Consider the following 18,794-nt stretch of genomic DNA (forward strand, 5'->3'; position numbering starts at 1 on the left):
CCTCTTTCCTAACAGAGGAGATGGCAACCTACCTGCGATATGTCAGGCGATTAGACTTCTTTGAAAAACCTGACTATGAGTATTTACGGACGCTCTTCACAGACCTCTTTGAAAGGAAAGGCTACACCTTTGACTACGCCTATGATTGGGTCGGGAGGCCTATTGTAAGTATCTTCTTTTTAACCTCCTCACCTCAGACCAGCACTGTCTCACCACCCTTACCAGACTTTCTGCTTAAATCTATGGGGGGAAAAAAAAAACAACATTCCTTTGACTGTAGACGTTCCATTTGCTAGTCTTTTCAGGGTGATGCCAGGGGTCACTCTCACTAGAGTAATAAAGGAGTTACTAACTGTGTTTTTAAGATTATGGCCACTGTGTCCTAGTATCAGAATTTAAGTCAGTTTTTAAGAAGTTTTCTTTGAATGATCCAGGAGCTGGTGCTACATAAGCTATTAAGGTACTTGATTTCCGTCGGGTGGAGCCCAGCACCAGAGGAAACTTCTGAATTTTTTGTTCTGGCCTTGGGTTCACAGGGTCCTAGAGCATACTGACAGTCATCACTGTAGGATGTTATTTTTCTTTTCGAAGGCAAGCTACTCTCCAGTGAACTGTTAAGGACTGAATTGTCTCCCTTTTGCAGATAAGCAAACTGAAAAGGCAAGAAGACTTGAAACTGGCCTTGGTGTAATAATAACAGTGATAATAATTACTACTGTTCTGTTAGAATTAGAATGATGCTGTCCTTTGCGGAGGCATTAAGTTGGACCTGTTTTCCCCATTTGACTTTTTGGTATATATTTTTTCAGCCTACTCCAGTAGGGTCAGTTCATGTAGATTCTGGTGCATCTGCAATAACTCGAGAAAGCCACACACACAGGGATCGGCCATCACAACAGCCTCTACGAAATCAGGTATGTGTTGGACCTTCATTGTTTCAGAAATCCCCCTTCTTCATGGCTAATATTAAAATCCAAATTCTTCAGCTTCTCCACTTAAGCATATATACTGAAATTAAAGACAAAGGGCTTAGCGTTACTCACTGTTGTGGTGTGGCATTCCAGCATCCCTCAGGTTTGTGTAATAGCACTGAGATGTGGCCAGGTGTCTTACATGAAGCATCCACTCTAGAGAAGCTGGGCCTGTCAAAATCTGTTGGCTGAAAGGGACAGTCTGCCACAGGCCCAAAAACACACTGGATGGACAGGGTAGCCCACTTTGGGTCTCATCTGCAGTCCAGAGTAGAGCTCTCACCCATGCTGGTTTTTCCTTGCTGATTAAGAAGGGTGGGTAATTTGGACTTCCAGCTGACATAGGCATGAACTGGCATCTCCACCCCACCTCTGTCCCTATATCCAGGTTAACTTTATAGCTGGCCAGGATCTGGACCTGTAGTGAAGATTCAGCTTTGCTTTAGGCCATTCCAGAGAAGGCCATGTTGTCCATCCTTCAGTGATCATGGTTTGGGAAGCTAGTGATTTGGATGAGAGGCTTCTCTCAGCCTAAAGACAGAGGAGGCAAACACCACCCCCTCCCCTGCCAAAAAAAAAAAAATCAACAAATTTGACAAGGTTTAAAGAAAGGGGTAACTGATTGGGAAGTAAATATGACAGTTTTAATCCTCATTACCTTATATATTGCTAAGAGGAAAATGAGTACCTCAATAGATAAAGAAGCAAAGAATAATAAACAGATAACACACATACACATAATCATATCAAATTAGCTTGTTCCCCCCTCATCCCTGACCTCACTGTTTTATATTCACAGACATTTTTACAATAAAATGCAAAAAAACTTATCTCACAGATGTACATGTGAAAGTACATAGGTTAAAAATAGAATGTAGAATCCAGGTGCCCCCTCTAAAACAAAAACAAACAAAAAAGTAGTATATTTAGGTATACACACACACACACACATGCATACAGTAAAGTATGTACACAAATATAGACTCACCAGTGAGTACATACTTTTGGCATGTATGTGTGGCATGTTGGGTAAGAAAAAAATGTGTGAAGGAAGGAAATCTATGTATTAGAGAGTAGATAAAAGAGAGAGTAGGTAGGCAAAAAGATGGGGTTTAGCAAACTATGACCCCTAATTGGGTCCAGAGTTACATACTTTAATCAGAGTACTTGGCTAATGATTCTATTTTGACTGACTTGTGATTTGACAGCAGAGTACTGTTGACTTCTGCAGTCGTTCTCCCCTACCCCCCTTTTGAAAAGTGTAGAGTGCACAGTTCAAATGACATTCTCATGCATTGCTCTTGACTTTGCAAATTGTTACAAATTCTCTAGAAAGTAATTTGATAAAGTTACAATCCTCTCTGATAGAATAATTTTACTTCTTGGAATCATAATAAAACAATCACAATAAAACAATCCAAGATACAGATTTACTTATGTGCATTAAACTGTCACAGTGCTATTTCTAGCAAAGTTTTAGAAATGATCTACCTATCCAATTATAAGGGAATGGTTATGGATCCGCTCAAATCTTTTATCAAATAAACTGGGTTATAATAAAATGAATTGTAATGCATTTATTCAGTGGAATATTATCTAGCCACTTAAAATAATATTTAGGAAAACTTGTAGCAACCTGAAAATGTTTATGGTTGTATAGTAAAGAAATCACAATACAAAATTAGAAATACCTCATGATTTTCCTGAAGGGGAAGGGAAAATGAGAAAGTCAATGGGAGGAGATAATGCCAAAATATTAACAGAAGTAGTGTTGGAAGTTGTAGTATTGTGGGTAATTTTTTTCCAAACTATTCTTTTTTTTTATATTTTTGCGGTACGCGGGCCTCTCACTGTTGTGGCCTCTCCTGTTGCGGAGCACAGGCTCCAGACGCACAGGCTCAGCAGCCATGTCTCACGGGCCGAGCCGCACCGCGGCATGTGGCATCTTCCCGGACCGGGGCACGAACCCGTGTCCTCTGCATCGGCAGGCGGACTCTCAACCACTGCGCCACCAAGGCAGCCCCTACAAACTATTCTATAATGGAGTTATGTTACCTTATAATGAAATATACATTTAAATAGTAAAGGTATGAAAGAAATAAAAAAATAATTTAAGTAGTCAGTGAAATCATAATACCTGCCCATCATAAATATTGAATATTCAAATAATTCAATATTTATTTGAATAAATATTCAAATACTTTTAGAATATTTGAAAACTAAAATATGTGTTTCCTTTAGTTTCCCTTGTCTTTTCTGCTTCAGTGAATTCATAATCAATGTTGCTGTTTTGAATGAATTTTAAAGGTATGGGGAAAAGAGATGGTTGAAAACCTAGATTTCCAGGGTGGAAAATGAGGTCATACCTAGTATCTGAGTAAAAGTACAGTGAATTTCAGTGTACTTTCAAGTGAAAAGTCATTAAACCCAGGTATGTAATTAGGAAATCTCACCTACAAGGCAGTAAGCTTCTTTTTGAAGACTTGAGTCTTGAAAGCGTGTTTGATTTTTTTTTTTTTTCTTTTAGGGTTTTTAGTATCCCATGGCTGCTAAGGGATTGAAATTCCCCACATCAGTGCAAATTTTATACCTCCTTTCCATCAGGATTCTGAATTCTAACTGGGTAGAATTCTTTCTGCACTGTGCACTGTGGGTAAATGGATTTCTAGTGTCTTTTCAGCCTTTACACTGTCTTAGTCTGTGGTCTCATTGCTTTGGTTCCATCTTCAGGGTTTTTTCCTTATGCTTTTTTTTTTTTTTTAAGATTAATTCTTTGCAAGTTTTGAAATCAGCCAAAGAAGAAACTAAAATCTCTCCTTGAGAGAGATTGAAAGGTATTAACTTTAGGGACAGCTAACCTTTCTTCAGCAATTTTGACTCGGTAAATCTAGCTAAGGACTTGCTATGTGAAAGTATGTCCTGGAGATACCAAGATAAGTAGGGAGTCCTTGTCCTCAAAGAACTGACAAGCAGATAAGCCAGGTGGCCAGATAACTGATAACACAAGGCAGAACAGATAAGCATCCCAAATCACAATCTTTAGGGACTGGAAGGAGACTTTTCATCTAATCTGAGCATGACAAAGAATTTCATGAAAGAAGCTGCATTTGAAATGCTCTTGGAAGAATTGGGTGGAAATGAAAGAGGCATTCCAAGCAAAAAGGAAATATGAGCAACAGCAAATTCTCTAGTTCCATTTTGCTAAAATATATTCTGTGAATAAAGGAGACAAGGCTAGGAAAATAGGTTGGAGCTGTTCGATAAAGCTCCTGAAATGCTGGGCTACTGGAGAGTTAGTGCTTAATTTCAGTAGGGAATAGGTACTAAAGGTATTTGAACAGAGGGGTGATAAGATCAAAACTTTGCTTTAGAAATCTTTCAGCATAGAAGGTGGTAATACCCTGGCAGCCAGCATGGAGACCAATAAGACAGTGAGTTCCCTTGAGAGGTAAAGGGGGTGCATATGGACTGTAGTGGTGAGAATGAAATAAAATTGAAAAATGATACAGGGATATAATCTATCAGAATTGGGAGCTCACATGTATGGCAGGGTTGAGGGAGAAGGATGTGTCAAAGCTGTTGCTGTGCGCTTCAGCTGAAGATGGCTGGCAGGCAGAGGATGACTCTCAAAACCTGAGAGCTCTTTGGAGGTGACATTGATGATAATGCTTGAAGAACCTACTTATTCTGAATAAATCTGCCCATCAATTGTGTGATAGAGGAGAAGGATGAGGAGCTCAGAACTTGGTTTTAGCTTATCCCAAGCCTTAGGCTGCAGGACACTTCCGCTTTTGGGGGCCTCAGCTTCCACACATGTAAGCCTTGTACGGGCAGAGATTTTTGTTGTTTTGTTCACTGCTGTATCCCTAACCCCTGAAAGAATGTCTGGAATAGTAGGTACTCAGCAAATAATTGTTTGAATGATGAATGAATGAATCTGTCAAATGAGGAGTTTAGATGAAATCATATATTTGTTTAAAATATAGATTTTTGGGCTTCCCTGGTGGCGCAATGGTTGAGAGTCTGCCTGCCAATGCAGGGGACACCGGTTCGAGCCCTGGTCTGGGACGATCCCACATGCCGCAGAGCAACTAGGCCCGTGAGCCACAACTACTGAGCCCGCGCGTCTGGAGCCTGTGCTAGTGAGAGGCCCGCGCACCTCGATGAAGACTGGCCCCCGCTTGCCACAACTAGAGAAAGCCCTCGCACAGAAACGAAGACCCAACACAGCCCAAAAAAATTAATTAATTAATTAATAAGGAATAAACTAATACTGTAATTTCAAGATGTTTCCCTCTATCCACCCCCCCTTTAAAAATATATAGAGAGTTTTATTTAACCTTCCAAGAAAAGTAAATTTTAAACTTTTCTTCCTACTTGTTTTTCTATTTCCACAAAGAGCCATCCTGCCTTGTTTGGCAGCCAGAGTAGGGCTGGATTGTCTGCTCAAGGGGAAGGGTTTGAAAAAACACAGCAGGCTCTTGCTGCAAAGCAAGTTCAGGAGATTGTATTAGTTCTCCTCTGTCACCATGGGAGTTTTCAGGGAAAATTTGCTTTGCTGGTTGACTGACCAGCATACTGAATTGAATACTGAATTGAACTGAGTATCATTTGGTTCCTAGGTACAGTACGAGAGCCCAAACATGGTGGCCAGAGAACTGCATTTAAACTCACCTATATTGAATCTGTCTAGTATTTGAATACCAGGTGCTTAAGATCAATTTCTTTGAACATTAATTTACCCAGCTAGAGAACTGTAATTCAGTCATGAGTTTGGGTAGAATAAATGTTCCTAAAAGCTAGATCCACTCAAAAGGATCCCAACGGGTTAGTCTTTTCTGTCATTTTACCCTTGGTATTTGTCCTTTCCCAGTTCCAAAGATGGTCAATCTTGCCATGACTCAAGTTCCTCTTAAAGAATTCTGCATTACCATTCATCAGGAAGACGATGAAAACTTTGCTAGTTCTTCCTATTTCTACCCGGCAAAGCTTCCCTTGCATTCGCTGATCAAATTCGATCAGGAAGTAAGTCCTGCCACTATCCAGATAGCTCATATTAAAGTGCAGTACTGTCGAAGGTCTTATGCAGTGTGTTTGTACGACACGCAACAAAATATATATAAATTTTTATATATATATATAAATATAGCACATTGATTAGCATGTGCACGCAGCAACACACTTCCTTTCACAACCTCTAGCTTGTGACAATCCTTACTCAGGTAGATGCTACACAAATATATACTACTGTGGTTCAGCAGTTTTGTTAGTTTCTCTTTTCTCCCATAGACCCCTTTTATTTGGTAGATTTTCTGTGGGCATTTGAAGGAGGGGTACTTGGCCTAAAAGGTTAGGGAGAACAGATCTGTTTTTAGGTTGGAAAGAGTCATATTGACCATCGAGAATTATTAAATTCTACCAGACATGGTATCCTACCCCTGATAATATTGAATCCTCAAATATTACTTATTCATTTTTATAGGACCAGCATATGTTTAAGGGAAAGAATGTCATACTGAGTTCTGAAGAAGATATGCCCCAATAAAAGAGTAGTTTATATTTATTCTGTTTGTGTCTAGACTCCAAGGGATTAGATTTAAGTCCAGTAGCCTTAAAAAAAAAAAAAGAGGAAAGCTGATGAGTTTTCCATTCCCTTCCTTTTACAGAGTACTTCTTTGTTTTCAGCGAGGTTCAGTTCAGAGTTTGCTAGTTTAAGGAGCAGATGAGTTTGCTCAGCGATCACTTGCCTACTTCTGACCCGTGTGTGATTTCCTGACTTGCTGCCTGCTGTCTAGCAGGAGCTCAGGTGTGGAGATTGCACACTCACCCTGCCCCGCTCCAGCACAGAGCTCAGTGCAGAATGAGCTGTCCCTCCTCATTTCTGGGACCTTAATTCCAAGGGGGATATTGCAACAAGCAAGTGCAAAACTGAAGTGCAGTCCTTTTCTTAGCTTCTCCCACTCTGTAACCTAGTCTTTGCTGCTCACCTCTGCTCCTAATTCTCTATTCTATATTAAAAGTTTTCTTCCTCTGTCTGTATGCATTGTTCAGTATTTTGTATATCAGCATATACCCTGTATTCTGCGGCACCTCCTTGTAGCAGGTGATTCCAAAGTAATCTTACCTAGATAAATCATCATTCCATAGGGGAGGTGTCTTATGCCATTTTGAGTAAGAATAGGGCAAGATTTGAGTAGAGAATTTCAGACCTCTAGGATGGTTCCTGTGATTTTTTTTCAGAGCTTCACAGAATTGATGCTGCTGTCTCTGTGGGCCTATATAGTATTGGGCTTGGAAATAATCCTTCCAGGTTCTTATCAGTGATTTTCAAATATCACTGATATTTGACCAAGTTTGTAGAAAACAGGATCTCACTATTGGTACACCTGACAGATTGCACGTAACAGTCCCTGTCTGGCAGAGGAAAATTGGTTCCATTTCATGAGCTTAATGGAGAAGTTTTTGATTTTGTTAAAGTATACACTTTAATAACTTTACCAACGTTTTTTCATTTCATACCTGAGGTCTAACACATAATATAGTGTACTTAATATACTATATTAAAATTTTGTTTAATCTTGGAAGTGTGGTAAGACAGAATGTAGTCAAGTGTATTTATTACTAACCTTTTGGTACTATTCAGTCTCTGTTCTTGTTAATTACAGTTGAAGACTGTAATTATATAAGGAGGCCTAGAAGACTGACATGAGAGGCCAAAATGTTCTGTATAGATGGCAACTTTTAAAATATTTTAAGAGCCATGAAGTAAAATGGATAAAATCCATCTTATAGATGCAATCAACATTAATTTTTCAAAATAGCTTTACATAAAGAGTAGGATTTGGTGATTTGTTTGTTACAACAGGAGGAAGATATTTGCCTGCCTTCTGCTTCAGAAAAGTAGCTTTATCTCCAATAAAAATTTGAGAGAATTTTCAAGCCATAGATGGAAGTGGTTATCCGAGGTGTTTTCAGACTGTATTTTCTTGCCCTCCTGTTAGTGTCGTTCTCTGTCTGTCTGTGAATCGCTGCCAAATGATTGCTGGGAGAGACTTGCTTCCTCTGCCCTAGGCACATGTGGTGGTTTTGACTTTTTACACTAGGCTTCTATGTTTTCCCTTAACTATTTTTTGTAGCTTTGCCTTTGATTTATGTTCTGCTAGGTTGCTGCTTTTTTGATTTCCACATTCACCTACTAGATAGTAAACTAAGCATTTCCACGCAGGTGATGCAATCACAACTGAAGATTTTAAAGCATTATCCCAAGGAATTCCCACTACTTGAGATTCCTGCTCCTGCCTTTGGGGATTTACACACTCCATTTGGACCTTTGCCTTTCAAGTAATGCAGAGAGATTGGTTTTGTTGAATGACTCTTCTACCCATGGACGCTCCTGATTGCTTTTTAGATAGACATGTTGCATGAATGATTTTTAAGAATGAAGGGTTTACATGCCGATCTCCTCTGCTGGTTTGCTTGGTATAACTGGCTCCTGTGCTGATCGTGCCTAATCATAACCTCTGTGTATACGGCATTGCCTAGAGTACCTTTCAGGAACAGGTAGACTAGCAGAATTCTGTAGTTGTGAACATTCCTTGGTTTCATTTAGTTGCTAGGCACTCAGTTGCTTTCTAAAACTGGCAGATGAACACTTCTACTACATCAACCTCTAGATACCAGTCCAGGCCCTTACGTTCCAGAAAAGAATAGCCGTAGAGTTTAGTATTATGGTGAAAGTAGTTCCCAAAGTAATAAACCAACAACCCCAGGTTCAGGTCTGTCCCTTGGTTTTGTTGCTTTCAGTGGATACAGAAGGCGTTGGAGTAGAATGGTGCCAAGTGTTCTTCACTTGTCACAGTGCAAGCATTTATGAAGCAATCTGGAATGCTAGCATTGTTTTTCTCTCCTCAAAAGATAAATAGAACATTGCATTGAGGATGGAGATGGAGTGTAACTTCTGGGCCTTTGAAAAAATGTCTTGCTATTTTCATTTAGACAAAAATGTTAATTATTCCAACAAATTACCTATTTAGCTAGAATTAATATAAACAAATACACAGCCCAGGGAATCAGACAGTAGCATCAAATCAGACTTCTGAGATGTATTTCAGTAAAAGTAGAAAAAATAGTTGATCCAGCTGTCCAGGGTTTTGTTAAGCTTAAAAGCATATGAGTGTTTTATATACGTTTCATCTGCCCTAAAACAAATGCAAAACAGAGAGTGTTCATGAGAGAAGTAATTGCACTGAACATGTATCATGGAACTCAGAACGGCAGCAAATGACTTATAAATGTCTGGATATTTTGTAAGCATTTAAATTTTGAGAACAGACAATTCTATTAGTAGTTTAGGAGCTTAAACCGTCTACTTAAATATTACAAAAAACTCATAAAGTCCTAGAGAGAACTGAAGAGGCTATCACTAATAGATATTAGTTATAGATATTACTTATAATATTAGAAGAACAGATATATTCTCAAATCTCCAGTAGTGAGAATAAATGAGATTAAGTGCTCTGAGATATGGATATTGGTTTATAAAATAGTTATGATTATGTTATAAACCACAGTCTTATTTTGGAAAAATGAAATTTTTTGAACCTCTGAACTGAACTTCTGAACTTCTCGGCAGAATTGGGGTGGGGAGATATTTTGAGTAGCTTTGATTCTCTCAAATGTGACTAGCAGTATAAAACTAAACTCCTCTTTTGTAAGAGTATATATAGCAAGCAAGTTAATACAGTTGCCTTCTTACAGAATATGCTCATTCCCTGAGGAATATCAGAAAACATGGCCAGGATCTTTTATAGTGCTGTTACCCATGTCACCTCATATTCCATTACTTAAAGAAGATGAGTAAGTTGTAGCTGGTGTACAATGCTTTTTTTAAATGGGAAAAGCCTTTTTGATGATTTATAGATGAGCTTTAAACAACTCTTGTCAATGAGTTACATAAGGGGGTGAGTGAAGTGGAGCCTCAAATTACTACTACTTCGGTCTTCCTTTTCTTTTTTATAGAATACAACATTTATAGCTGTGAACATTTCTAATATTTGTAGCATCCTTACTGGTTTTCATGCAGGGCAGCAATATCACGTCCCAACCCCTGCTGCCGTTTATATCAGCAGCAGTTAAAATTTGACTTACTGATCCCTCATTGCTGCCTCTCCAACACCTCATTTTTCATTTTTGTAGAGCCTTAGGACTGTTACAGCTGAGCATCACGATGTTAACACCTCCTCAGCCATCTGGCACAGGGGAAGAGGCACCTAAACAGATTCTTCAGAACAAATATCACATAGGAGCAAGATCAGAATAGTGTGAGATCTAAAAAACAGGTAAAGAAGGAATGAAGAGAGCCTGAATGACAGCAAAGGTGAAAGCAGAACCCAACGAGGTTTTGAATTGCAAGCCCTCCTTTTACTGGGAAAAGATCTGCCTTTTGCTTTATAGAAGAAAATAGTTCGTAGTAGTCTTATCTAAACTTTTTCTAATTCCAGACTAGAGGCTGTGAGCTAGAGGAATCTGGAAAACATTGTAGCCTTATTTCCCCCCATCTTTGCATATTTTTGACCTGTGAACCTGCTTTTCAAGAGATACTTTGTTCATCCTTTTAGATAAGAAAGCATATTCCAGCTACTGCTCATTTTATCTTAGTTGAAAGTCTTCTGGAAGTTTATGTTGAGGGTAGTGGGCTCCCTATTCAAGGAAAAGGCTTATTACCTTGATTCCTAATGCTGGGAATTTTCTATATTGACTACTGTCTATTTAGATAGATAGTTAATTAGTGAAATGACTTGTAAGTATGATTATTCCTTTGTCCAACAATCCTAACTTTCTGAATTTGGTCTGCTTAGTGGCTACTGAAATTTTACTAATATGGAAGCTGAAAGGTGATTCCAGCTTTTGATAGTTTTTATTTTTTTTAACCTCCTCTTTTGGTGATCACTGTTTTTCTGTGTCTAGGCAAGGATGGTATGCTAGAGGCAATTACGTGTTGGCTCATTAGGCTGAAATGAATGTAGCCAAGCTATCTTTTTCTCAGTGCTTTGCAGCAGTTGTTCAAAATCCAAAACAAAAACAAAACCCTTAGGGACACTAATGTACTTGATTTTGATATTGCTTGCTGTTGCTTCACCTTTCCTTCCGTATCTTGCTCTCATGCTTCCTAATGCCTGAGCAGACTGCATCGTCAGAGCGCCGAGGAGAGTGGGAAATCCAGCCCAGCCGGCAGACCAATACCTCGTACCTGACGTCTCACTTGGCTGCAGACCGCCATGGGGGATCAGTGCAGGTACTTACGGCCTTTATTGCCTTTTCCTGGCCCTCCCAGCTTAGCTGGTAGAATGTTGGCTTGCTTCTGAAACCCATGTTCCTTTAGAATGGAAACTTACAGCGAGGTTGAGCTGCTTTTATAGTGAACTGAATATCTCTGTGCTGATTTTCTACCTAGCTGGACTTGTAAGACTCACTTGTTGAGATGATTCTGGGTAGTTGTCATTGACTAAGAAATATCTATATGACTTCTGATACTGATTCCTGGTTAAACTAATCCTACGGCCTTGATCCACTCATGATAGACCATAAAATAACGTCAAGGTAGAAGTCCGTTAGTGTCAAGTCTGGGAACTGTAAAGAAATATTTAAAATAAGTATTTTGGGGATAGAGGACTGCATATGTAGCTCATTCCATGATGATATACGCCCTAGTACATAAGGTGAGATTGTTCATTGGTCCAACTCAACCGTTTATGAGTGGGAACCCAAGAAGTTGGGCTATTTCTTTTTTTCTCCCTAGAATAAGTGTGGTCTTAGAGAATTATTTCTGATTTCATTTGGACTATTTTGAATCTCTATTCTCTCTTGTAAGAGAACACCTTAAGAACACCTTGCATCTCTTAACTTTTCATATATGTCACTATTTTAATAATCTTAACCTGAATATTTTTCTCATAGTGGTAAGTGACACCACCAGTTGGGGCACACAGGTGAACCCAGAGCTACCAAATGTAAATTCTTATAAAGGGATAGGCAAGCCTTTTTCACATAGAAACGCATCTTGATAGGCTGATTGTTTAGGATATGCCTTTACATGGAGTGACTCACTGAAGATTGTGTTATTCACAGGAAGTTAGGAGACAGTTTTGTCCTCTAAACCAAAAATGATCTCATAGGAACATCTCATAGGTAAAAATGATGGATTGAACACACCCACTCCTGAAACAACACTAAAAAAATGATAAGGAGATTTTTTTTTTTTAAGGTATAAATCCATATAAGAATGGAGAAAACGGGCTTCCCTGGTGGCGCAGTGGTTGAGAGTCCGCCTGCCGATGCAGGGGACACGGGTTCGTGCCCCCGTCCGGGAAGATCCCACATGCCGCAGAGCGGCTGGACCCGTGAGCCATGGCCGCTGGGCCTGCGCGTCCGGAGCCTGTGCTCCGCAACGGGAGAGGCCGCAACAGTGAGAGGCCCGTGTACCGCAAAAAAAAAAAAAAAAAAAAGAAATTAATAGTGATTGCAGCAAAATAAATTGTCAGTATTCCAGATATATAAATAACGCTTACTTTTTAATTAAGTTATTCTAAAATAATAAATGGAAAAGTATAAAAATGATAGTTTCAAATACTAATAATTTGTTGCATTCGTTAGGTTCTTTACAGTTTTTCAAATTGCTTTTTTCCCTAAACATCATTCTGTTTAACTACCATAGTAATTATAAGGTAAATAGGACCAAGGTGGTTATCGGCCTAATCTTACAGAATTAGAAACCAGGGCTCAAAGAGAATGTTGATGGTAGAGCTAGGCCTGGAATCCAGCTCTTGGGTCACCTACATTAGGTTTTTGTTCCACTGCTCATCTAGGCAACTGTTCAGTGGTTTGACGAACTGTACCTTCAACCTGAAATAATTAAGTGGATGCTCTAGAGACCCAGATTAGTTGCCATTGATTCCCAGGTATATTCTAGGTTAGACAGCTGGTGGTAAGGTTACCATTTGTGCCTGATTTGTTTGAGACCAGATACTCATGGTTACAGACAAGATGTCTACTCTATAAAATGGGGATAACCTCTTCTTCCTTAGATTGCTCAAGGACATTGCTTGTGGGTCAAGCGGCAACATAGTAAGGAACAATTAGAGAGTATGAGACATGCAAAACACTATAAGCAAGTGCTGTGACCCAAAGTCACCAAGTAATTCACAGTGGTGATGCTTACTATTGCTTTGTTCACGTCAGTAGAGGCCAAGACATTTTATTTAACATCTTGTCTAGTTCCTGAATTGTCTACTAAAAAACTTACTGTGATTTCTCCTTTAACCCTTGTGCTCACAGAATGAATTTACCAGCATTATCCCTAGTGTGCAGCCAGAATGTGCCCACAAGAAGCATATATAGGCTGAGGAAATTAACAGGACAACATTAGCATGACAGGCTGTGGTTTCTCCAGTCTGTAAACATTCTCTCCTCAACTTTTCATTTTGAAATTTTTAAATCTAAGCAAAGGGCTGGGGCGGGGGTGGGTGCAGTGAGCCTGTGTGTATCCTTAACCTAGATTAACAAATGATTGATTTTTGCCATATCTGCCTTAACTCGGGAGGGGTATGTTTTCTAAACTATTTGTAAGTACATTTTATCCCAAAATACTTCAGCCTGCATCTCCTAAGAATGAAGCCATTCTCTCATGTAACCAACAACACCATTGTCATATCTAAGAACATTAATAATTCCATAATAGCTAATGGACAGTCATATCACATTTCCCCCAGTTGTCTCCAAAATTAATTTTATAGTGTTCAGGATCTAATCAGGGTTCTTGCATTGTATTCGGTTGTTATGCCTCTTGTCTTCTTCAATCCCTTAGTCTCTTAATCTTTTAAAATCTATAACAGCCACCTCTGTGTTTTAAAAAAAAAAAAAAAGATTTTTGAGGCATGTCTTTTTTGAAGAATCCAAGGCTTGTTGTCATATAGAATGTCCTGCATTTTGGATTTGTCTGTTTTTTTTCCATCATACTTAGATTCAGATAAAACTTTTTTTTGGCAAGAATACTATATAGATAATGTTATGTAGTATTCATCATATCATGTCAGGAGACAAATAAAGTTAGGTTGTTCCATTGATCAGAGATGCTAAATTTGATCACTAGCAGAAACTTGGGTCTCCCATGGGTTAAGTCCAAGTTTAATATTGTATGTTTCCTTGACTAACTGTACAGCATTGTTTTAATTTTTTTAAAGCTTGTATAATTAATAAGAGTAATAAATAGTTCTGGTTTAGAAATAATGGTGGGTATAGACTTCTGGTAAGTAGTATTCACCTTGTCTACCCTTTCCTCAAAGACTCCTTATACTAAACATTTCCTTCCACCTTCCTCTTTATAAGTGTGCAGGAAATTTTTGCAAATTAACTGCTAATGAGGACCCCAGATCTAGAGGGAGATTAGAGTAAACATTTATGGAGGGAGAATAACAGTACTGTGAACGTTTATTGAGCCATTACCGTGGACCATGGCACTGGGCTAAGCACTTTCTGTGGGTGGTCTACACAGTAACCCAATTAGGTAAGCAGCATTGTTTGCCCGTTTTACAGATTAGGAAGCTCAGGCACAGAAAGAGTGAGATCTTGCCCAAGGACCCACAGCAAGTAAGTGGTGGAGCTAGGGCTCAGAGCCAGGGCTGAGTAAATCCAGAGCCCATTTCTCATCTGCTGCACTGTGCTGCCTCCATTACTGTGTACCAGCTGTTGTACCACACACTGTCTCATGCATTTTCTTGTATAATTCTCACATCAGTCTGTAAGCAGCAGTCTCATATAGATGAAAAGTTACTTACCCGAGGGCGTATGGTATCTGAACCATTTATCCTATTTTGTTGTTCTCTCCCATGTTTCAGGCAAGGTCTTTAACAGCAGAGTAGTTTGTCCAGTCCAGCGGGGTCCCTTTTCCCACTTCCCAGCACCCACATAAACAGGAATCATGTGCTGGAAATGAAAGCAGGTGACAGAAGCAGCTGCACAAGCAGGAGAAGCCTGATCGGTTCCACCTAACCAGATGACAGGAGTGAGAGCCTTCAGTTACAATTCGGGGACCGTCAGTGAGAAATGCGATGACAGTGAACCTGAAATAAAGGTTGTTGAAATAAGACTGGTCTTCCAAGGGAAAGTGTTTCCTTACTGTCTGCCGTCTCACCAGAGAGGATGTGGCAGTCTTAGTTGAGTAACTTCAAACCGATGGTCCAAAGCCATGAAGAAATTTCTGAAGGAAAGTGTGATTGCTTATAGTTTTTCATGCTCACTATTGATTTCCTTTTTAGAATTTTTTTAACATCATCACTGAGTCTGTATATAATTATAGCATAATAAACTGAGAGGAATAGAATTAAAGACAGTAATATGACCAAAAATTTTATACGATTTTTGTGAGGATTAAATTGATATACACACACACACAACACAATGTAGCAGAGTTCCTAACACAGAGTAGGCATTCAGTATGAAAATTATCATCATTATATAATTAAATCATTGAGTTTTGTGTTCTCACATGATATGGGTCTGGGAACATTCCCTAAGTTAGGACATTTAGCCCCCCAACCCAGGAAAACAAACATTCCAAACACTGCCTGGCTGTCACCTAAGCTAGAGACCAGATCTCCCTTAGTGACCCTCTGTGGCACTGGCAGGAGGCTCCGATTACCGTGGTGTCAGTCACACTCTGTCCTTCTGTTTCAGGTGGTTAGCTCAACCAATGGAGAGCTGAATGTCGATGACCCTACGGGAGCCCACTCCAATGCACCAATCACAGCTCACGCCGAGGTGGAGGTAGTGGAGGAAGCTAAGTACGTTCATCTTTCAAGGGGGCTCTTGAGCTATAGGTTGAAAAGCCTTTTCTCTGTCTCTTCCTCTCGTGTGCTGCTCATTTCAGACTGGATACCCCATGCTTGTGCCCACAGCTTTCTTCCTTTGACCATTTTATTTTTTGCATGGTACCTTAAGGCTGCTGCTGCCCTTCTTTAGCTGTGATTTCTGAGAAGACAGTCACATTTTTAGTCCACATGGATGAAAAGACATAGTGAACTAAAAGAATCCTGGTATGAGAGCTACAGCAGATAGCAGTCCTGAGCCTCTTGGGGCCCTGGAGCCTCTTGCTCCCTAAGGGACACAGAGAGAAATCTACTTGTCTAAACCATGGGCCATGCTGAACAGCATCTGATTTCTGGTTCTTGGCTAACCACTTTGCATCTATAGTCCTAGACAAGGGTCTCAGAGCCCTTTTGTTCTCACTTAAATGATTCTGAATTCAAGAGAGACTCAGATAAGTCAGTCACGAAAAATAGTCTCTGCACCTGTTGAATGAAAGAGTCTTGGGATGGAGAGGAAATTACACTAATCCCAAGAGGGTGAGGAGGTTACCCCACTCCCTTTTCTGCTTCTCTTGCATGTTAATGTCTTGCCCTGCCCATACCACCAGCCCCTTGGTGCTCTCTGCATGGTCTGTGTTTAAACTCTTAGAAAATGGGGTAGAAGGTGAAATAACGGCTGATTCTGCTGCAAAAGCAGCATTTCTATCACTTCTTTCCCTTTTTGCCCCATCCCAAATTCAGGTCCAGATTTACACTCCAAAGCAACATGAGGTAGGGAGAGAGAAGTCCTTCACCAATCGGTAGCTGCTGCCACACCTGACACGGATGACTTTTCTTATAAACCCTTTGAGAACATCCAGGCTATCCCAGTGTCTTGTTTTCAGAAGCAGGCACCATATTTATAGTGATATTGTGCCTTAAGTGATCCTTTGAGCCCCCAACTAGCCTAAGTACAAACCAGAACATGCTTATGCCTCAGTAAAAGGTAGAGGCTAGTCAAGATCTGCGCTCTTCCAGATACAACTTTTCATGGTTGTTCCCCTGCCCACTCCTCTGCTCTGCTGCCCATCTATTAGATGAGCTCACTTTTCTTTCGAGAGGTCGTTTCCTTTAAAAGCCAGGACTTGAGGATTCCTACCCAGTAGATAAAAAGCAACCGAGGGTGACTTGGACTCTCTCTTGTTGAGTCCCTACTGACTGTAGGCAGCTTCAGATGCTCCTCTCCTGGTTAATGTAAGGCACTACTACGTAAGGAGGACAAGGGAGTGGGGGGTCAATGCCAGGAGGAGACCATTTTTAGTAAAAGGAAACATGCTCCCTATTCTCAGGGGCTTTGTAAGTTTTAATGGTTCTCACAGTTTTTCAGTTTCCATGACAAAACTTCATTCTCCCAAATAAACAGTGTGGTACTCCTACCCTCTGAGTTCTTAACCTTGGCTGCACTTTGGAGTCTCCTGGGGCATGTTAGAAAATACAAATGCCTGAATCCTGGCTCCAGAGATTCTGGTTTAAGTTATCACAGATGTGGCCTGAGCATCAGGAGTTTTTAAAGTTCCGGTGATTCAAATATGTCGCTGAGGTTGGGAACCGCTGTACTGGGTCTGATGGCAATGTTTGTGGTCTGATCCAAACATTGTGTGGGCTTGAAAGATGGCTGCGCCCGTTCCCATCCCCACCTCACTCCCAATTCACCATTGCGGCTATTACTTTGAAGGCCAAAAGTTGAGCTCTGGATTTCATACTATACTTTGAGTACCAGGATTGAATTGGGCTTTAGTCTTATAATATGCCCTATACAGAATTATCTTTGAACCCGTTTATCTCATTTCATTTTGGTAAATGTGTACACTAATTGTGTATGTGAATGTGGTGTTTGTGTTCTGTGTATAAGATAGGGGACCAGTCACACACACAGATTTCAGTCTGGTGTGTTCTGTTCTGGTATAATCTAAATTCTAGATGTAAAGAGAATTTAAAGTCTCCCCATTTAGCAAAGACCACTGTACCAGGTGTGAGCCTTCTGAAAGATGTGGAAACCAGAGGGGAGCAGTCGTATTTGACCAATTGTCATCCAAAAGCTCATGGCTTAGGACATTTTGTGTGGCATTTCCCCCAGTGATTTCATGAGCTACCAATCCATCTTGTCCAGGGAACTGTTGGGGCACAGCCATGTGTTTTTCTTCTTGGCCCTTCTATGTATTGTTTGGGGGCGGGGGAGCCATGTGTCCATCTGCTTGATCACTTTCATGGGAAGAAGTCACAGCTAAGAGAAGCACAGGGCATCCCACACAACTCCTCATTGCACACATCTGTGATGCCTTTTGTCCATGCAGCCTGCTTGTGGGAAAAAGGGGGCTGTTGCCTACATTAAGATTGAGCTAGAGTACTGGGGAAACTGTGGAAACCTTCACTTCCCAGCTTTTGATTTTGGGTTCCTCAGCCAGCTTGTTTCGTGTAAAGGAGGAGAGAAATAACAGGGTCCCTTTTTTTGTTCTGTAAACAAAATAAACATCTAACTTACCCTTTTCTCTAGATATAGGACACATGTCCTTGTTTAAGGGTGATTGGAAGGGTAGTGAGGCAAGGCAAAGCTTTTTGGCTGACTTTTATTATGGTAAGAACACAGGAATTTTTGGTTATCCACTGACTTTAGCTACAACTTAGCAAGTGTGGACCTCATTTTCTCTGAGAATTAACAAGAATGGGATTTAGGCCTTTTTCTGGCAGTTATACCTTAATCCAAGCAGTGACCCTCCTCGCTAGTCACCTCCTAATAAGATAAAGTGTCTCTTAAGCTTGTTTTCCCCTCTAGAGAAAGAGCTAACTGCTGGCTGCTTTGGTCAGGCATGTTGGTCTTATAGAAAGGCTAGGGACTTCTCTTTCCCTCAGAATATTTGGGAGGTTAGCTTAACAAATTGCACGGTAAGACTTCATGTGGGAACCAAAATGGTTTGGCCTTGGT

The 18,794-nt window shown here is 40.2% G+C and overlaps 1 protein-coding gene across 7 annotated transcripts in view; it reads left to right on the forward strand.

Moving 5' to 3' along the window:
* Positions 1-18,794, forward strand: part of CSNK1G1 (casein kinase 1 gamma 1) — a 147,246-nt gene that overhangs the window by 118,328 nt on the left and 10,124 nt on the right. For 4 of the 7 annotated variants that reach the window (XR_003001828.1, XM_024735178.1, XM_024735180.1 and 1 more), the window contains exons 9-12: positions 16-164; positions 810-914; positions 11,155-11,265; positions 15,702-15,808. Coding sequence is in view for 5 of the 7 variants with exons in the window: in XM_024735178.1 (XP_024590946.1) it covers positions 16-164; positions 810-914; positions 11,155-11,265; positions 15,702-15,808 (472 nt within the window). In the remaining 2 variants the exon portion in view is untranslated. Of the gene's footprint in view, positions 1-15; positions 165-809; positions 915-5,844; positions 5,883-10,166; positions 10,310-11,154; positions 11,266-15,701; positions 15,809-18,794 lie in introns of those variants that run through there. The other 3 variants (XR_003001829.1, XM_024735182.1, XM_024735183.1) reach the window with 3 other exon arrangements.

Source organism: Neophocaena asiaeorientalis, unplaced genomic scaffold, assembly GCF_003031525.2.
Source record: "Neophocaena asiaeorientalis asiaeorientalis breed wild unplaced genomic scaffold, Neophocaena_asiaeorientalis_V1.1 scaffold264, whole genome shotgun sequence".
Classification (NCBI taxonomy): Eukaryota; Metazoa; Chordata; class Mammalia; order Artiodactyla; family Phocoenidae; genus Neophocaena; species Neophocaena asiaeorientalis.